This window comes from Anguilla rostrata, chromosome 11 (assembly GCF_018555375.3).
Source record: "Anguilla rostrata isolate EN2019 chromosome 11, ASM1855537v3, whole genome shotgun sequence".
In the NCBI taxonomy this organism is placed as follows: Eukaryota; Metazoa; Chordata; class Actinopteri; order Anguilliformes; family Anguillidae; genus Anguilla; species Anguilla rostrata.
The window spans coordinates 2,354,318-2,368,149 of record NC_057943.1 but is presented as its reverse complement, the minus strand read 5'-3'; the positions used below and the strand labels follow the sequence as shown (position 1 = coordinate 2,368,149).

Sequence of the window (13,832 nt, the reverse complement as noted above, 5' to 3'; positions counted from 1 at the left end):
ATAAACGTATAAAATGGCTACCCGTCTTGTGATTGGAGAGGATTTTTTAAAATCTGTTTACATAAACAACAGCCAGGCTGTTTTTCATGTTTGAGTTGAATAATTAATTATATTAATATTACTGTTATTATTATTATTATGTGTAAAGTCAAATCGTGTAAGATGTGGCAGGCTCCCTTTGCATAGACACGGTCATTGCGTGGTTCTGCAGGGCAGGTACTTCAGTGTGGTCAGTAGTGTGGTTCTTTCTGCGAGATTACCTTTGCTTTTCTCTTCTCTTCCTTCCTGCTCCCCCCAACACAGAGGTAGGAAATTCAGGAAAACAGGGCAGAAATTCAACCGGAAAACGACTTTCCACTTGTGAACACAGAGCAATAAACATTATTTTTTCTTCCTTTTTAATTTTTATTTAAGTGTTGATCTAATTGAGACAAAAAGAGGAACAATTGGACACATATAGTTGACTTACTCTTATGCAATTGCCAGTATTGCAAGTATTGGGCGGACAGGTGTAAAACAGGTGTAGACAGTGATGAGACACCCTTGACCTGCACGTTTTCATCATTTCCAAATCAAGAAAAAGAACAAAAAAAAAAACGGCCCTGCTTTTTTTTCCAAGCTAGTGGGCCCCCAACACTTTGCATGAAAATAAAACTAGTGTTAGATCTCTTTTTCCTCTCCTCTCCTCTCCGTCTCCCTCTCTTCCCTCCCCCACTGTATGGCCCTCTTCGTTCAGTTCTGATTTTCTTTTAAGAGCAGTTTTCTCTCTCTCTCCCCTCCATATCCCTACTCCCCCTTTTCCTTTGTAAGTTTTATTTTTTGTAATTGTGCATGTAAAAATGTCACTGACTCGATGGATGTTTAAAAAAAAATAAAAATATCAGCTGCTGAAGCCATGCAAAACGTTTTGAATTGCCCTTCAAATATGGAAGATGTTTTCTGAATGCTTTATATTCTTTCTGCTGTAAAATAATAAAAAAGAAAAAAACGAAGAAAATTTTAAAAGAGTTACACTGTGGTTTTATTCCGTCATTATGATCTGGTCTCCATGGTCACTGACAGGCAGAGGCACGTTTGACAGTACTCTTTATGAAAATCAAATATTTGACAAGGTGACAGGGCCTAAAGGTCCATAAATGAAATATTGTTTTTTATACGGTGAGTGCGACACCACTGTTATAACAACACACCGCAAAATCTATTCTGACACAGAAGCTGCTATCGTACAAACCAGTGACGTATAACAACCACTTCCATTTCAATTTGGCCGATTCAAGAAATCATTTGAAATTTTATTTCATGGATTCAAAAATACCATAGTTATATTCTAGCCTTTATCACTCCTAGTCCAACCCATTTATTTGGTTATTCGTTTAACATTATCCATTTACGTCTGTGTAACCGATTTATTTGGTTAATACAGTAGGTTTCCCAAGTTACCTCTTGTTTTTTCTACTCTGAAATGTTACTCTGGTGTAATTGGCGTGCTTTGAAAAACTTTCCCCCCGTTAAAACCGCAGTGTTCAGCACTGTGTGTGTACTGTGTCTTTAATACTTTGCTCCGAGGTAGGAAAAGGTTCGGTGAGTTTGTTGGCATCGCCTTTAGCTAGTTCGTCAGCTTCTCTTGGGTTATTATTCTTCCATTGAACCAGAAACATGTAAGTATTCACCCGTCTTTTTTATATAGGTTGACGTTAGCCCACGCAGTTTACTCGACAAAAAAGTAGGTTGTAGCTAAGTTATCTAGCTACTTGGTAAATGCTAGTGGCTAACGCTACGCCTAAAGTATAGGAGTGGCTCCGGGATGAACTCAGTCCTGGATCCGGAGATCACCGGGGATTTTGAGAAATTGTCCCGTAGTTCATAGGGAACACGTAACCTAGGCCTTTTACGATTAACTGTGTCTTGGTCGCAAAAAAAAAAAAAAAACAAGTTCGCTCGCCTGTTCTTAGTTAAATTAGCCTAATTTAGAAAAATAGTAAACTTTTATTAGTTAAGCTAACGTCAATGTTGATTTCCTCCGTTCATGTGTAACGCCAGCTGTTTCACTAGCAAACTTTATTTTTCTGTCATCCACGCTGATCATTTCCAGAATTCCGAGCAAACTACCCTGTTTGCACTACGAAAAAACAACTAAAACGAAAACTAGTGTTGTTAAGTGCTATAAGTTATGAAGTTACCAGTGTTTATGAAGTTGGCTAGTTAGCCAGCAAACTTCGCAGCAACTATGGGAGTACAACGTAATGTCGTTAGGTTAATAATCACTCGACGTTACATTGATTATCTTATGTTTGACTTGTTTGTTTTACCTGGCCTGTCATAATGAGTGAAATAAGCCGATATTGTATAATATCTGTACTGTTTGTTCCAAACGCCTTGTGTAACGTTACCGGATATGGAAATCTTCACTCCACAATTCCCTCCTCCCCAAGCAAAAAAAAAAAAAAAAAAGAATAGCAATGATTCTTCTGGTTAGAACAGTGCGTGATATGAGGACATACTTTTGGAATTATAATATCTTACAGCATCTGGAATGTAAGGGTGCCATGATTTTTTCGCAAAAGAAATTCCTCCTTAATGCAACAGACTCGATCTGTCGCAGAAAGGCTTTGGCTGTTTTCTGGGCCTCGGAAGTCTACCAATACCGAGACATTCGCAGTGGTAATGGTGGGTTATGAAAGCAGTTATGGACCAGATCTGCGGTCTTATTAAATCAAAATAGTCCAGTCAGAACGCACTGTCTTCTTTCGATTGTCTAATTTGATTAGTCATTGAGGCCATAAATGATTTACAGTGCCCACCATTTATTCTTGATTTAGCTCTGTACTCCACAAAGAGGAGAGTAGGCTACAGAGCTAAATTTGGTGATTTGTGATTTGCAGTCGAATTATTCATATGAGGTTAAAGTGCATATTCTCAGCTTTAAGTTAGGTGTATTTTTAGACATTTTGGTTTCACCATATGGAAATTACAGCACTTTTACAGGCTCTTTTAGGTTATTCTTAGGAAGATCTAACCTGGCCATCCTATTTTTGCAGTTAACTGTTGGATTCTATCTTGCAATGTAGCCTCTGTAGTTCGGTTTGTGAAGTCTTCTGTAGTCGATAGTCACGGACACATCCACGCCTGCCTACTGAAGAGTGTTTTGGATATGTTTGGGGGTTTTCCTTCGTTATGATGAGAATTCTACCATCGTCAACGGTAGAGTTCTACAGATGATTCAGAATGCCGCTGCCCGACTCATCTACAACCTCCCCAAATTCTCCCACGTCACTCCTCTGCTGCGATCACTTCACTGGCTACCGGTCGCCGCCAGGATCCGGTTCAAAGCCCTGACCCCTGCCTACACCGCTGCCAACAGGACAGCCCCCATCTACTTGCAGGACATGACTCGATTCTATGTGCTTGCTCGACCACTCCGCTCTGCGGCAGCAGGGCGCCTTGTAACCCCTCCCACCCGCCCAAAGGGATCACAGAGCTTCTCCACCCTAGCTCCCCAGTGGTGGAACGAACTCCCCGTCCCTCTCCGAACCTCCCCCTCATTACCCATCTTCCGCCGTGGCCTGAAGACTCATCTCTTCAGACTAGCCTATACCTAGACTAACCACCACCACGCTGTATATATCACTTTAAACCCCTTTTCATGTCACTTGTTACATGTTGCCCCATCCCAGCACTTCTTGGTAATTTGTATTTGTCCTAATACTGCAGCTTATTCTTCTGCCCAGTTGGCTTTTCAGAGGTTAGGCCAGAATAGTGTTCACTGTGTTCTCGGCTAGAAATAGCTGTACAAAATAAGTATTGTACCTTACTGAACCCGTGTTCAGCAGTTGTCTATGACCATGAAATGCACTCTTTGTACGTCGCTTTGGATAAAAGCATCTGCCAAATGAATGTAATGTAATGTAATGAGTTCTTCTGTGGCCTACCGGGCCCTTAGCAAATACTGAGCTCACCAGTGCCCTCTTTCGTCGTAACGATGTTCCAAACAGTCGATTTTGGTTAGCGTACAGTTTTGGTTGGTTTTCTCTTCTCATGTCTCATAATGGCTTCTTTGACTTTCATTGACACAACTTTGGTCCTCATGTTGACAAACACCGACAGCAGACTCCAAAGGCAATCTAAAGCCTAGAATCAAGATTGTATACTGCAAGTTCTCTTACACCTTATAATTGTTTGATTACAAGTCAAAAATTGTGGAGCACAGAGCCAAATCAGGGGGAAATATATTTGTCCCAAACATTATGGAGGGCGCTGTAAATTCAGTGTTTGCTGGTGAAGTCAAACGGTTGAGGCTGTGAGTTTGATTGGCAGGTCGTCTGTTCCGGAAGGATCCAGGGGAGCGGACGGCAGCAGGAAGCTGCAGCAGACGCAGAACCAGGTGGATGAGGTAAGAGCTCAGAGGTTCGAGCCGCAGAACCAGGTGGATGAGGTGATGAGGTAAGAGCTCGGATCTGAGCTGCAGCCCAGAGCCGCTCCTACCTTCCCTACGGTGTTCTGTCCATCATTCCCTTTTATCAGGACCCCCGCTTACGATTCTGTACAGACATTTATTCATTAGTCAAGTCTTTGTAGGGTCCGTTATGACCGTAGAACTTTTGACATGTATCATTTGGGCTGTTGATGTTAAACAATATTTGGGTGTTCGATGATCCAGCACCACTAATGGCTATTTTAACAGGTAACGTAGTGTCAGTTTTAAAAGGAACTAAGCGCAAGGTTTGTATAAAAAGCTTAAGTCTGACCAGTTTCACAGACACAGATTGAGCCTAGCCTTGCGCCTGTCATATTCTGTTGCTATGAGATACCGGTCTGTGGCGGCGGGGCAGAAATAAACGCAGACGTTGCACTGCAAGGAGAACCATTGTGAGGTCACAGGGGAAACGAGAATCGGCTTGTGTTGCAAAACAGACTTGACACCTCATGATGCATTACACCTATACATTGTTGTTTTTTTAAATTAATTGGCGGGTACCAATTAATTAACATAATAATAATAATAATTATTATTATTATTATAATAAAGTGTGAAATGGGCATGCATACCTCTTGCATACCAGTGTCCAACCACTGGGCGTCGCTCAATCACCTTTTCTCGGTCCACCGCTGGAATATAGTCTATCTCCTCGGATATTAGCGAGGCGATGATTCTGCGCAGCAAACGAGTCCCGCGCCTGCCTGCCCACCAGGCACGAGAGAAAGTATTATTGCATCGAATGTCGCGATGCAAAACAAAGGCGCTTCTGAGCGCGTGATTGTGCCCTGTTTCGCGAAATTAAATTACAGCAAGCTCCCGCATAACTGTCTCCTACCCAGGCCTACCAAATTATCCGACGAATTATCCGATGAATTCAATTTAGCCTATTCACTTACTGAAATCGCGTCAACTGCCCTGTTTATTTTTATCCGGCTTTTCAGGAAGCCTATCGATTTTCCAGTCTGGTCTCATTAAGGTCGGTTTTGCCGGGTTAACTGTACCACTTGACCGATATTTAAATTGTCTGGTAAACGCAATGTTGACTTTATTTTGTAGCTTGCTTACTAGGCATATTGAAATAATTGAGGAAATGTTATTTTAAAACATGGTATGTAGCTTAATTGATATATGGCTATTGGAATCTTGCATCTTTCAAATTAGCATCTTCACTGTGATATAAACTTATGAAATGTATGAAGATCTTTGATATATGGAAGTGATTTCAATTTTGAAACCTATGTCAGGATAGGTAGCCTGTCTTAGGCACAGAGTATCTTCTCACGACTCCTTGCCAAAAAAACAAATGACATTGAGCATGACTTCATCAGCCCAGCCTGTATTGTTACATCCAACTGCAAGTGGTGCACCAGCCCAGGATAAAAAAGTTCCTGTCATTTTCCCTGGGGGGAATATGCACTAAAGTCCTCACTAAACTAGAATTACACACTTTGCAGTGGACTACAAATTATGCAGTGGATTACACTCAGCAGTGGATTACACACTATGCAGTGGATTACACTCAGCAGTGGATTACACACTATGCAGTAGATTACACACTCAGCAGTGGATTACACACTATGCAGTGAATTACACTCAGCAGTGGATTACACAGTATGCAGTGGATTGCACACTATGCAGTGGATTACACAATGTGCAGTGGATTACGGAGGACGGAGGAGTGAAGCACAGTGGGTAAGGAACTGGGCTTGTAACCGAAAGGTCGCAGGTTCGATTCCCGGGTAAGGACACTGCCGTTGTGCCCTTGAGCAAGGTACTTAACCGAAATTGCTTCAGTATATATCCAGCTGTATAAATGGATACAATGTAATCCAAGTTGTGTAAGTCGCTCTGGATAAGAGCGTCTGCTAAATGCCTGTAATGTAATGCAATGTAATTACACACTGCAGTGGATTACACACTATGCAGTGGATTACACACTGTGCAGTGGATTACACACTGCAGTGGATTACACACTGTGCAGTGGATTACACACTGTGCAGTGGATTACACACTGCAGTGGATTACACACTGTGCAGTGGATTACACACTGCAGGCGATTAGCTTGTGTCCTGTCAGTTTTGTGTGACATCATGAGCAGGTGCGTGCGATGTGTCTCCGGTGGCGGACGCCACGCTGGCGTGACGCGTCTCTGCTCCTGTCCCGTCCCAGGTGGTGGACATCATGCGGGTGAACGTGGGGAAGGTTCTGGAGCGGGACCAGAAGCTGTCGGAGCTGGACGACCGGGCCGAGGCCCTGCAGGCCGGGGCCTCCCAGTTCGAGACCAACGCCGCCAAGCTGAAGAGGAAGTACTGGTGGAAGAACTGCAAGGTACGGTGCTGGAGGGGGGGCATGTGGCTCAGGCGGGGGTGGGGGGGCACGGGTGCTGGGGGGGGGCAAGAGCTGCAAGGTATGGTGCTGGGGGTGCCTTGGCGCTTGGGGTGGTCGACAGCTTTCAGCAAGAGACCATGGTCTTGTGGCGCTACTGTGGGAGGTGCCAGTCGAATTTCCACAGCAGGTGTGTGTGAGTGTGTGTGTGTGAGTATGTGTACGTGTGCGTGTGTGTGGAGGGGTGTGAGTGAGTGAGTGTGTGTGTGTGCGTGTGTGCGTGAGTGGATGTGTGTGTGCGAGTGTGTGTGAGTGCGTGCATGCATGCGTGTGTGTGCATGCGAGTGTGTGCGCGAGTGAGTGTGTGTGTGTGTGTGTGTTTGTGTAGGTGTGTGCGTGCGTGCGTGTGTGTGTGTGTAGGTGTGTGTGCGTGTGTGTGTGAGTGAGTGCGTGCGTGTGTGTGTGCATGCGAGTGTGTGCGTGTGTGAGTGAGTGAGTGAGTGAGTGAGTGAGTGAGTGAGTGAGTGAGTGAGTGAGAGTGCGAGTGTGAGTGCGAGTGTGAGTGCGTGTGTGTGTGTGTGTGTGTGGGAGAATGCTAGGTTGTCATTGTTTATCCTCATAGACACTCCCATACATGGACACACAAGTATTGATTTCTTGTTCATTCATATGTTTTCAACCCTATAAATCATTTATTGGTGTTGGGTGGCATGTAACATAACTGAGGTCATCTTTTTTTAGGATAAATATCTCTTTATGGGATTAGTATAATTAGCTTGATGATGATACTGCATGGTACGCTGCGCTATCATTAGTGTGTAGGTTTTTGCTTTTGATGGGTTGTCCCAGACTGACAGGTTACATAATCCTCCGTTACTGTGAATCAGCTTTGAAGCCTGGCGTTTGGAACGGTGACAGAAGCGTTTTGTTCAGAGCACATCTCCGTTTAATTTAAGGACAGCCTGTGATTAAAGTACTGAATGTTCTGCCGCCTGACTCGGGCCGTTGTTCCGGGTGAATTCCTGTGCGACCTGATCTGTGGAGAGGAATGTCCCCACATAACATTGTGCTCCTCCTCAATGCAAACTATGCGTGTGTGTGTGTGTGTGTTTGTGTGTGTGCACACGTGCATGTGTGTGTGCGGGCCCACGCATGTGTGTGTGTGTGACAGGTACACAACCAACCCCTATGGCAGGACTTAGCCGGGTAGCGTGTTTTTTTGTTTGTTTGTTTTTGTGATTGTTTTTTTTTTAAGGGGATCAAACAGTCCTTTTCGTATGTGTATTTTTTTAAATACATGGCCTAACTACGAGGGTACCTCCTTGGTTCTGTCCATTCTAACTACTGTCCAACTGGGTACCCCACCTTTTCCATCTAACTGGTTTTTGGGTACCCTCACACTGGTGTGGTTCTGCTCCAGTGTGGCAGTCCACTGCTTATGTCTTTCATCTCGGTGGGGAGTTTTTACAACCTGAAACAAAGTATAAGAAGGAGAGAGAAGCGCCATTCACTCAAATCAGAAGGAAACACTTCTGTCATAGAAACCTCCAAATATAAAAAACAGAGAAAACTACCTTCAAATCCCAGTCTGTTCCTTGTCTGAAATAGTGAGTCCACCTACTATCCCTGCTTGGGTTGTGCTGGCATTCAGTCATAGTGTATGTAACATATTATATTATAGGGTAATACAGAGTTATGGCACCCAGCAGTATTGCAGCTGCCCTGTACGTTTTGTTGTACTAGGAGCACCAGCTCTTCTGTTTTTTTCCCCCAGATTGTGCATAACCACGATATCTTAATTAGCTGCATCATAAAAAAAACAAAAAAAAAACAAAAACAAAATGGAAACAGGAAGAAGAAATGCAGGGTGCACATGTGCAGCACGTCTGAGGAGGTGTGTTTGGATGGCTGGCTGGGCGGCGGCTCTACCTGGAGCCCAGCAGGGGCACGCGAGCGCCCACGTGTAACCAACAGCATCTCAGAACGCACCTTTCGCACAGCGGGGGGGTGGGCGGGCGGGCGGGCGGGCGGGCGGGCGGGGGAGGCGGGGGAATTCTCCTTAATGGCAGATAGAGTTGCATGCCATCAACATTAACCATTTAAAAATTCCAAGTCGTCGTTGTCAGCCGTGATTGTGACATCAGCATTAGAATGTTCGGTTAAGAACATTCTAATCACGTACTGGTGATCCTCACCCCTTAAAGGGTTAAGCTCTCCAAGGAAAGCACAAGTTTTCTTTTTCATACTTTTCCCCACTGCCTGCAAACTAAGGTCATTTCATGATTCATGCTCCATGAATGTCAGCGGTTAGCATAACAAAAGGCTTATTGTATATTGCAGCCTGCTGTATCTCTATGAAGACGGCCATTTTTGTACAATTTTAATAAGATGGTTTGAAGTCCTTTTATTTACTTTTACTTTAATTGTGAGAACAGTAATGGTGGAATTCTGTGATTTTTTATACACGGTAGAATGCATGAGGAGAAAACAAGCTACTAACATATTTGCCCAAGTTATACCAAAGATAAAGTGGTATATAAAAAGATCACATGCACAGCACAGTGTACCTAAAAGCCAGGAAGCTTTCCACACATTGCAGCCAGCCACGCTCAGCACATTTTTGCCTGTATATTTCAGCGCCAAAAGCTTTTCATCTGGCAAAGGCCTACACTCTGCTGTCAATCATTAACGGCCAATTCAGAATTGGCTCTGAATAAAGTGCCACGACTGCAGAATGGCTGTAGTCATGTGCTGCACTTCACGAGACTTCAGGCTCTGGAAATGTTAGTGTAGGAAGGAGCATCGTGTACGTCTTACAAAACCGGTGCCAAATCTAATATCCGGTGTTCTCCTTCAAGAATTTGGCATATGACCTTGGAGTCCTCTGACAGTGCATTGATTTAATGAGTTTTAAATTGCCCTTTCCATGTTTACTTTTCCCCAGCAAAATCTCCAATGTCTCTGGCTGCCCTTTCAGTGCAGATGATTATGGGCTGTACTGTAAACATGGATCTGGCAGCGCATCACTGCTTTATTCATGCTCATGTGACTCTGAAAGTGTTACACTGATAATGTGTCCTGTCCTGTCCTGTCTGCAGATGTGGGCCATTTTGATTGCTGTTGTTCTCATCATCATCATCATCATCATCAGTAAGTGTCCGTCTGGGTAATTAGAATTTTTCTTACAGAGTAAACAGCATCGAGTGAATAGAATGCACAGAGTGGAATGCCCAGAGTAGAATCCAGGGTGGAATGCACGGAGTAGAATGCCCAGAGTGGAATCCCCAGAGTAGAATGCACAGAGTAGAATGCCCAGAGTAAAATCCAGGGTGGCTCATGACTCGAGTACTGAATGGCCCCTGTCCTGCTGCAGATGGCCAGAGTGGCAATCACACATCACATCAGAATGCCTCGGGTAATAAATCACAGAGTGAACCACAGTAATAGAATGCACAGAGTGGAATGCCCAGAGTAGAATGCCCAGAGTAGAATCCAGGGTGGAATGCACAGAGTAGAATCCAGGGTGGAATGCACGGTGTAGAATGCACAGAGTAGAATGAACCCGCTCACCTCCGGGTTTAAGAGGATTCAGCTTACCCTGGAGAACGTAAATGAATGGCAGTGCCGTGCGGTTTGCTTGCTGTTGGCGGTCACGCGGGAGAGACTAAGGGCCCGGTGAGCCTATCACGCTGCCTGCCCCTCCCCCACCCGGCCGTCCGCGCGGCCGCCCGGAGCGCGGCGCGGTCGTAGGCGCTGGACAGCGCTGAGCGCTCTGAAGCTCGCAGCCGCGGGAGGTGACTGAGTTCATGGCTCTCAGGGGGCCTGCCCTGATGCTGACGCTCCCCTGGAGCACGCAGAGCTCAGCAGGAGCACAGAGGGAGGTTCGCTCCTGGGCTCTCGTCTTCTTGATTTGATTCTGATTCGATTTCATTTAGCGCAATTAAAATGTAAAACAGAAACAGAAGATATTTTTTAAAAACAGTGAAATAGTGCAGGGAGAGGCAAGAAGCCCAAGGGCCTTATACATGGCCTCACCCTAAATAAAACGATAACTCAACAAAAACAGATGGAGCATAAATAAATATGAAATATTGTTTGCTAAATATAGGACAGGGTTTCTTCTAAACCAGGGCAGCCCAACCCTGTTCCCAGAGCTCTGCCGTCCCCGAGGTTCATGTCTACTCCAGTTTGGCACACATTCTCCTATTTATTAGCAGATCGACGCGATCTCTAGCTGTTGAGTGAGGTGAGCTTTGTTAGGGTTGGAGTGAAAACCTACAGGACGGTAGATCTCCAGGAACAGGGTTGGGCAGCCCTGCACTAAACTAACCCTTATCACTTTTTTTTTTTGTCTGTTTAGTTTGGAGTCAGTCATAAAGCAAAGCACAGAGAAGAAGGGCTGGAGGAACACGTTTCCATCGAAGACCGTGCCAAACCCCGACCTGCCATTTTTATTTTATCTTCAATAATTGATGTGGCCTAATTCAAGAAGTGCCTGTTTTTTTTTTTGTTGTTGTTGAATTTTTTTTTTTTTTTGTGCTACTGTTTTTTCATCCTACCAGTCTAAAATATTTACTGGTGACATTAATGGTCAAGAAAACATAAACATGAAGAAATGAGAGAATTACATTGTCAGCTAAATATTTTTTACTGTATTATATATACTGTATTAGGCATGGTCTTTATATGAAAAGGGGGGAACACCCTTTTAAAATCGTTTCCACATTTAAAAACAATTAAATAGAAATATTTTGGGTGATAGATTTGACAGATATAATTGTAATACACTAACTATTCTAATTGCGGTAATCCTTAGTTGTTCGCGTCCACAAGGAAGGCTTTCAGATAGAACCTCAAATGAGTGTGTCCGTTTTTTGATTTGCATTGTGCAGAGTCATTTTTAAAACACCAGGCCATGTGACCTGAATATTTGTTTACGTTTAGGTCATAATGTTTTAAATAAGCTTGTGAAACCTTTAACTGTCCCCAGGGGGTGCCACCAGGGATTTTGGGCCCCATGAAAACATCTCACAGAAAATCCTATATTCCAATATTTTTTGAGGGTTACCCTAGTCAGCCAGGACCCTTAGAATTGTCCTAATCCCCCATCGCCCCTCATTGCTCCCCTAACTGTCACTCAAGCTGTAAGGACACGATATATTTTAACTACATCTGTGATGGAAGTCTCCTTCAGGGTAATGATGTCACAGGAAGGACCCCCCCCCCCCCCCCTAACTAAATGATAATTCCACAAGTCGGAAAGAATAGCTTGAACTCCAGTGCCATATAGACTTGATGCTCTAGACGGGTGTCCAAACTAATGCACGTTGCAGAAGCTTATCAGCGACATACTGTACACCTCAGTGCTGTCTTCACAGTATTATGCAGAACTTTATCTTTATTTAATTGTATCCACCTGTATATCTCCCTGTTCTGCATCCATTAATTATTCGAATAACTTGAGTCTTAACGTGCTAAATGTGTAAAGATGCTGGACAGGCCTCAGTTAGCTTCTATGCGTAAAAAAGTGTGTAATGCTCTGTAGAGTTTAAAATTGTAATGAAGGAGCTTGATTTGAGGTGATTTTTTCGGGCCTGATCTTGCGAGCCTGCCAGTCATGCTGATGTTTCCGGAGCAGCGTGACTCCTGTGCTGTTACCACGTCAGTCTGTCAGTCTGTCAATCAGTCAGTCTGTCAGTCAGTGCGTCAGTCAGTCACTCAGTCAGTCAGTGCGTCAGTCAGTCACTCAGTCAGTCAGTCAGGCAGTCAGTCAGTCTGTCAGTCAGTCTGTCAGTCAGTCAGTCAGTCTGTCCGTCTGTCAGTCTGTCAGTCAGTGCGTCAGTCAGTCAGTCAGTCAGTCAGTCAGTCTGTCAGTCAGTCTGTCAGTCAGTCAGTCAGTCTGTCCGTCTGTCAGTCAGTGCGTCAGTCAGTCACTCAGTGACTCAGTCAGTCAGGCAGGCACTCAGTCAGTCAGTTAGCCTGTCAGTCAGGCAGTCAGTCAGTCTGTCAGTCAGTGCGTCAGTCTGTCAGTCAGTCAGGCAGTCAGTCTGTCAGTCAGTGCCTCAGTCAGTGTGTCAGTCAGTCTGTCAGGCAGTGCGTCAGTCAGTCACTCAGGCAGTCTGTCAGTTAGCCTGTCAGTCAGTCAGAGATAAAGGGAGAGGGAATTGGGGAGAGGACGCACGCGCACCTGCTCTCCGGGACGGCCGTGACTGTGCGTTCAGTCACAAGCGCAGAGCGACCGCAGGCCAGCTGCCTGAGAGCTCAGTCTGGGACTAGAGCAGCCGGCTGGTCCTCCTTCAGACACAGAGGTGCTCCAGCTGTGCACTGGCCTTGCCTTCCATTCTGTCCTCTACATGTACATTGCATGTATGCCTTTTCCCTGTGTATTTTAACATTATTCTGAAACGCTCTTTTATATTGTTATTACAGATGTTGACTGGTTCCATCTTAGTCCTTTATGCCCATGGTTCCCAGTGCTCTCGTGCACTTTCTCCAACCAATGAACTCAGACCTGGTTTAATGCCTTGCGGTGCGGATGTCTTTACGTGATTGATTAGGAGTAACCTAAACCAAAAGACCTGCAGTCTCTTTTACATCCTAGCAACAGCTGTAGTCAAGGCAATCAGGTGTTTCCATAGCGATGTGTGTGCAGAGGGGAAGTGACTTGGTCTAAGTATAAAACACTGGCTGTTACTGGAGCCCAAGGTCATTCAATGTCAAAAGGTCAACCAAAATGTCTTTTTTTTTTCCCTCCTTTGTTTATGTTTTTTTTTTTTGTACAATCCTTTAGTTGTACGGTATGTGTTTGTGAATGTATATCCTATCGCTTGTATTAGCTACAGTCTTTTTCATTTTCATTCCTGTCCTGTTTTTGCTCTTATAAAATTAATTAAAAGACCTGTTCATTTAAGTTCTCTGTGCACTGGATTTATCTGCATCGGTTAAAGATGTTAATTTTGCTATAGCACTCAGCATGTACCTTCATTTTCTCCAGTTGGTGATTACCATACACCTATTTTCCTTGCTATTT

General features: G+C 44.3%; 1 protein-coding gene across 1 annotated transcript; it reads left to right on the top strand.

Moving 5' to 3' along the window:
• The first annotated feature begins 1,505 nt into the window (after positions 1 to 1,505).
• Positions 1,506 to 12,147, top strand: LOC135235199 (vesicle-associated membrane protein 3-like). The gene is made up of 5 exons (XM_064300475.1): positions 1,506 to 1,658; positions 4,315 to 4,390; positions 6,647 to 6,805; positions 9,901 to 9,952; positions 11,163 to 12,147. Coding segments are annotated over exons 1-5 (306 nt in total). The 5' UTR covers positions 1,506 to 1,656; the 3' UTR covers positions 11,180 to 12,147.
• The last annotated feature ends 1,685 nt before the right edge of the window (positions 12,148 to 13,832 follow it).

Bases quoted from the DNA above. Each gene is read 5' to 3' on its own strand.
- LOC135235199 (XM_064300475.1), top strand. The intron at 4,391-6,646 runs GTAAGAGCTCAG...GTCCCGTCCCAG, and splicing joins CGCAGAACCAGGTGGATGAG to GTGGTGGACATCATGCGGGT. The intron at 6,806-9,900 runs GTACGGTGCTGG...TCCTGTCTGCAG, and splicing joins ACTGGTGGAAGAACTGCAAG to ATGTGGGCCATTTTGATTGC.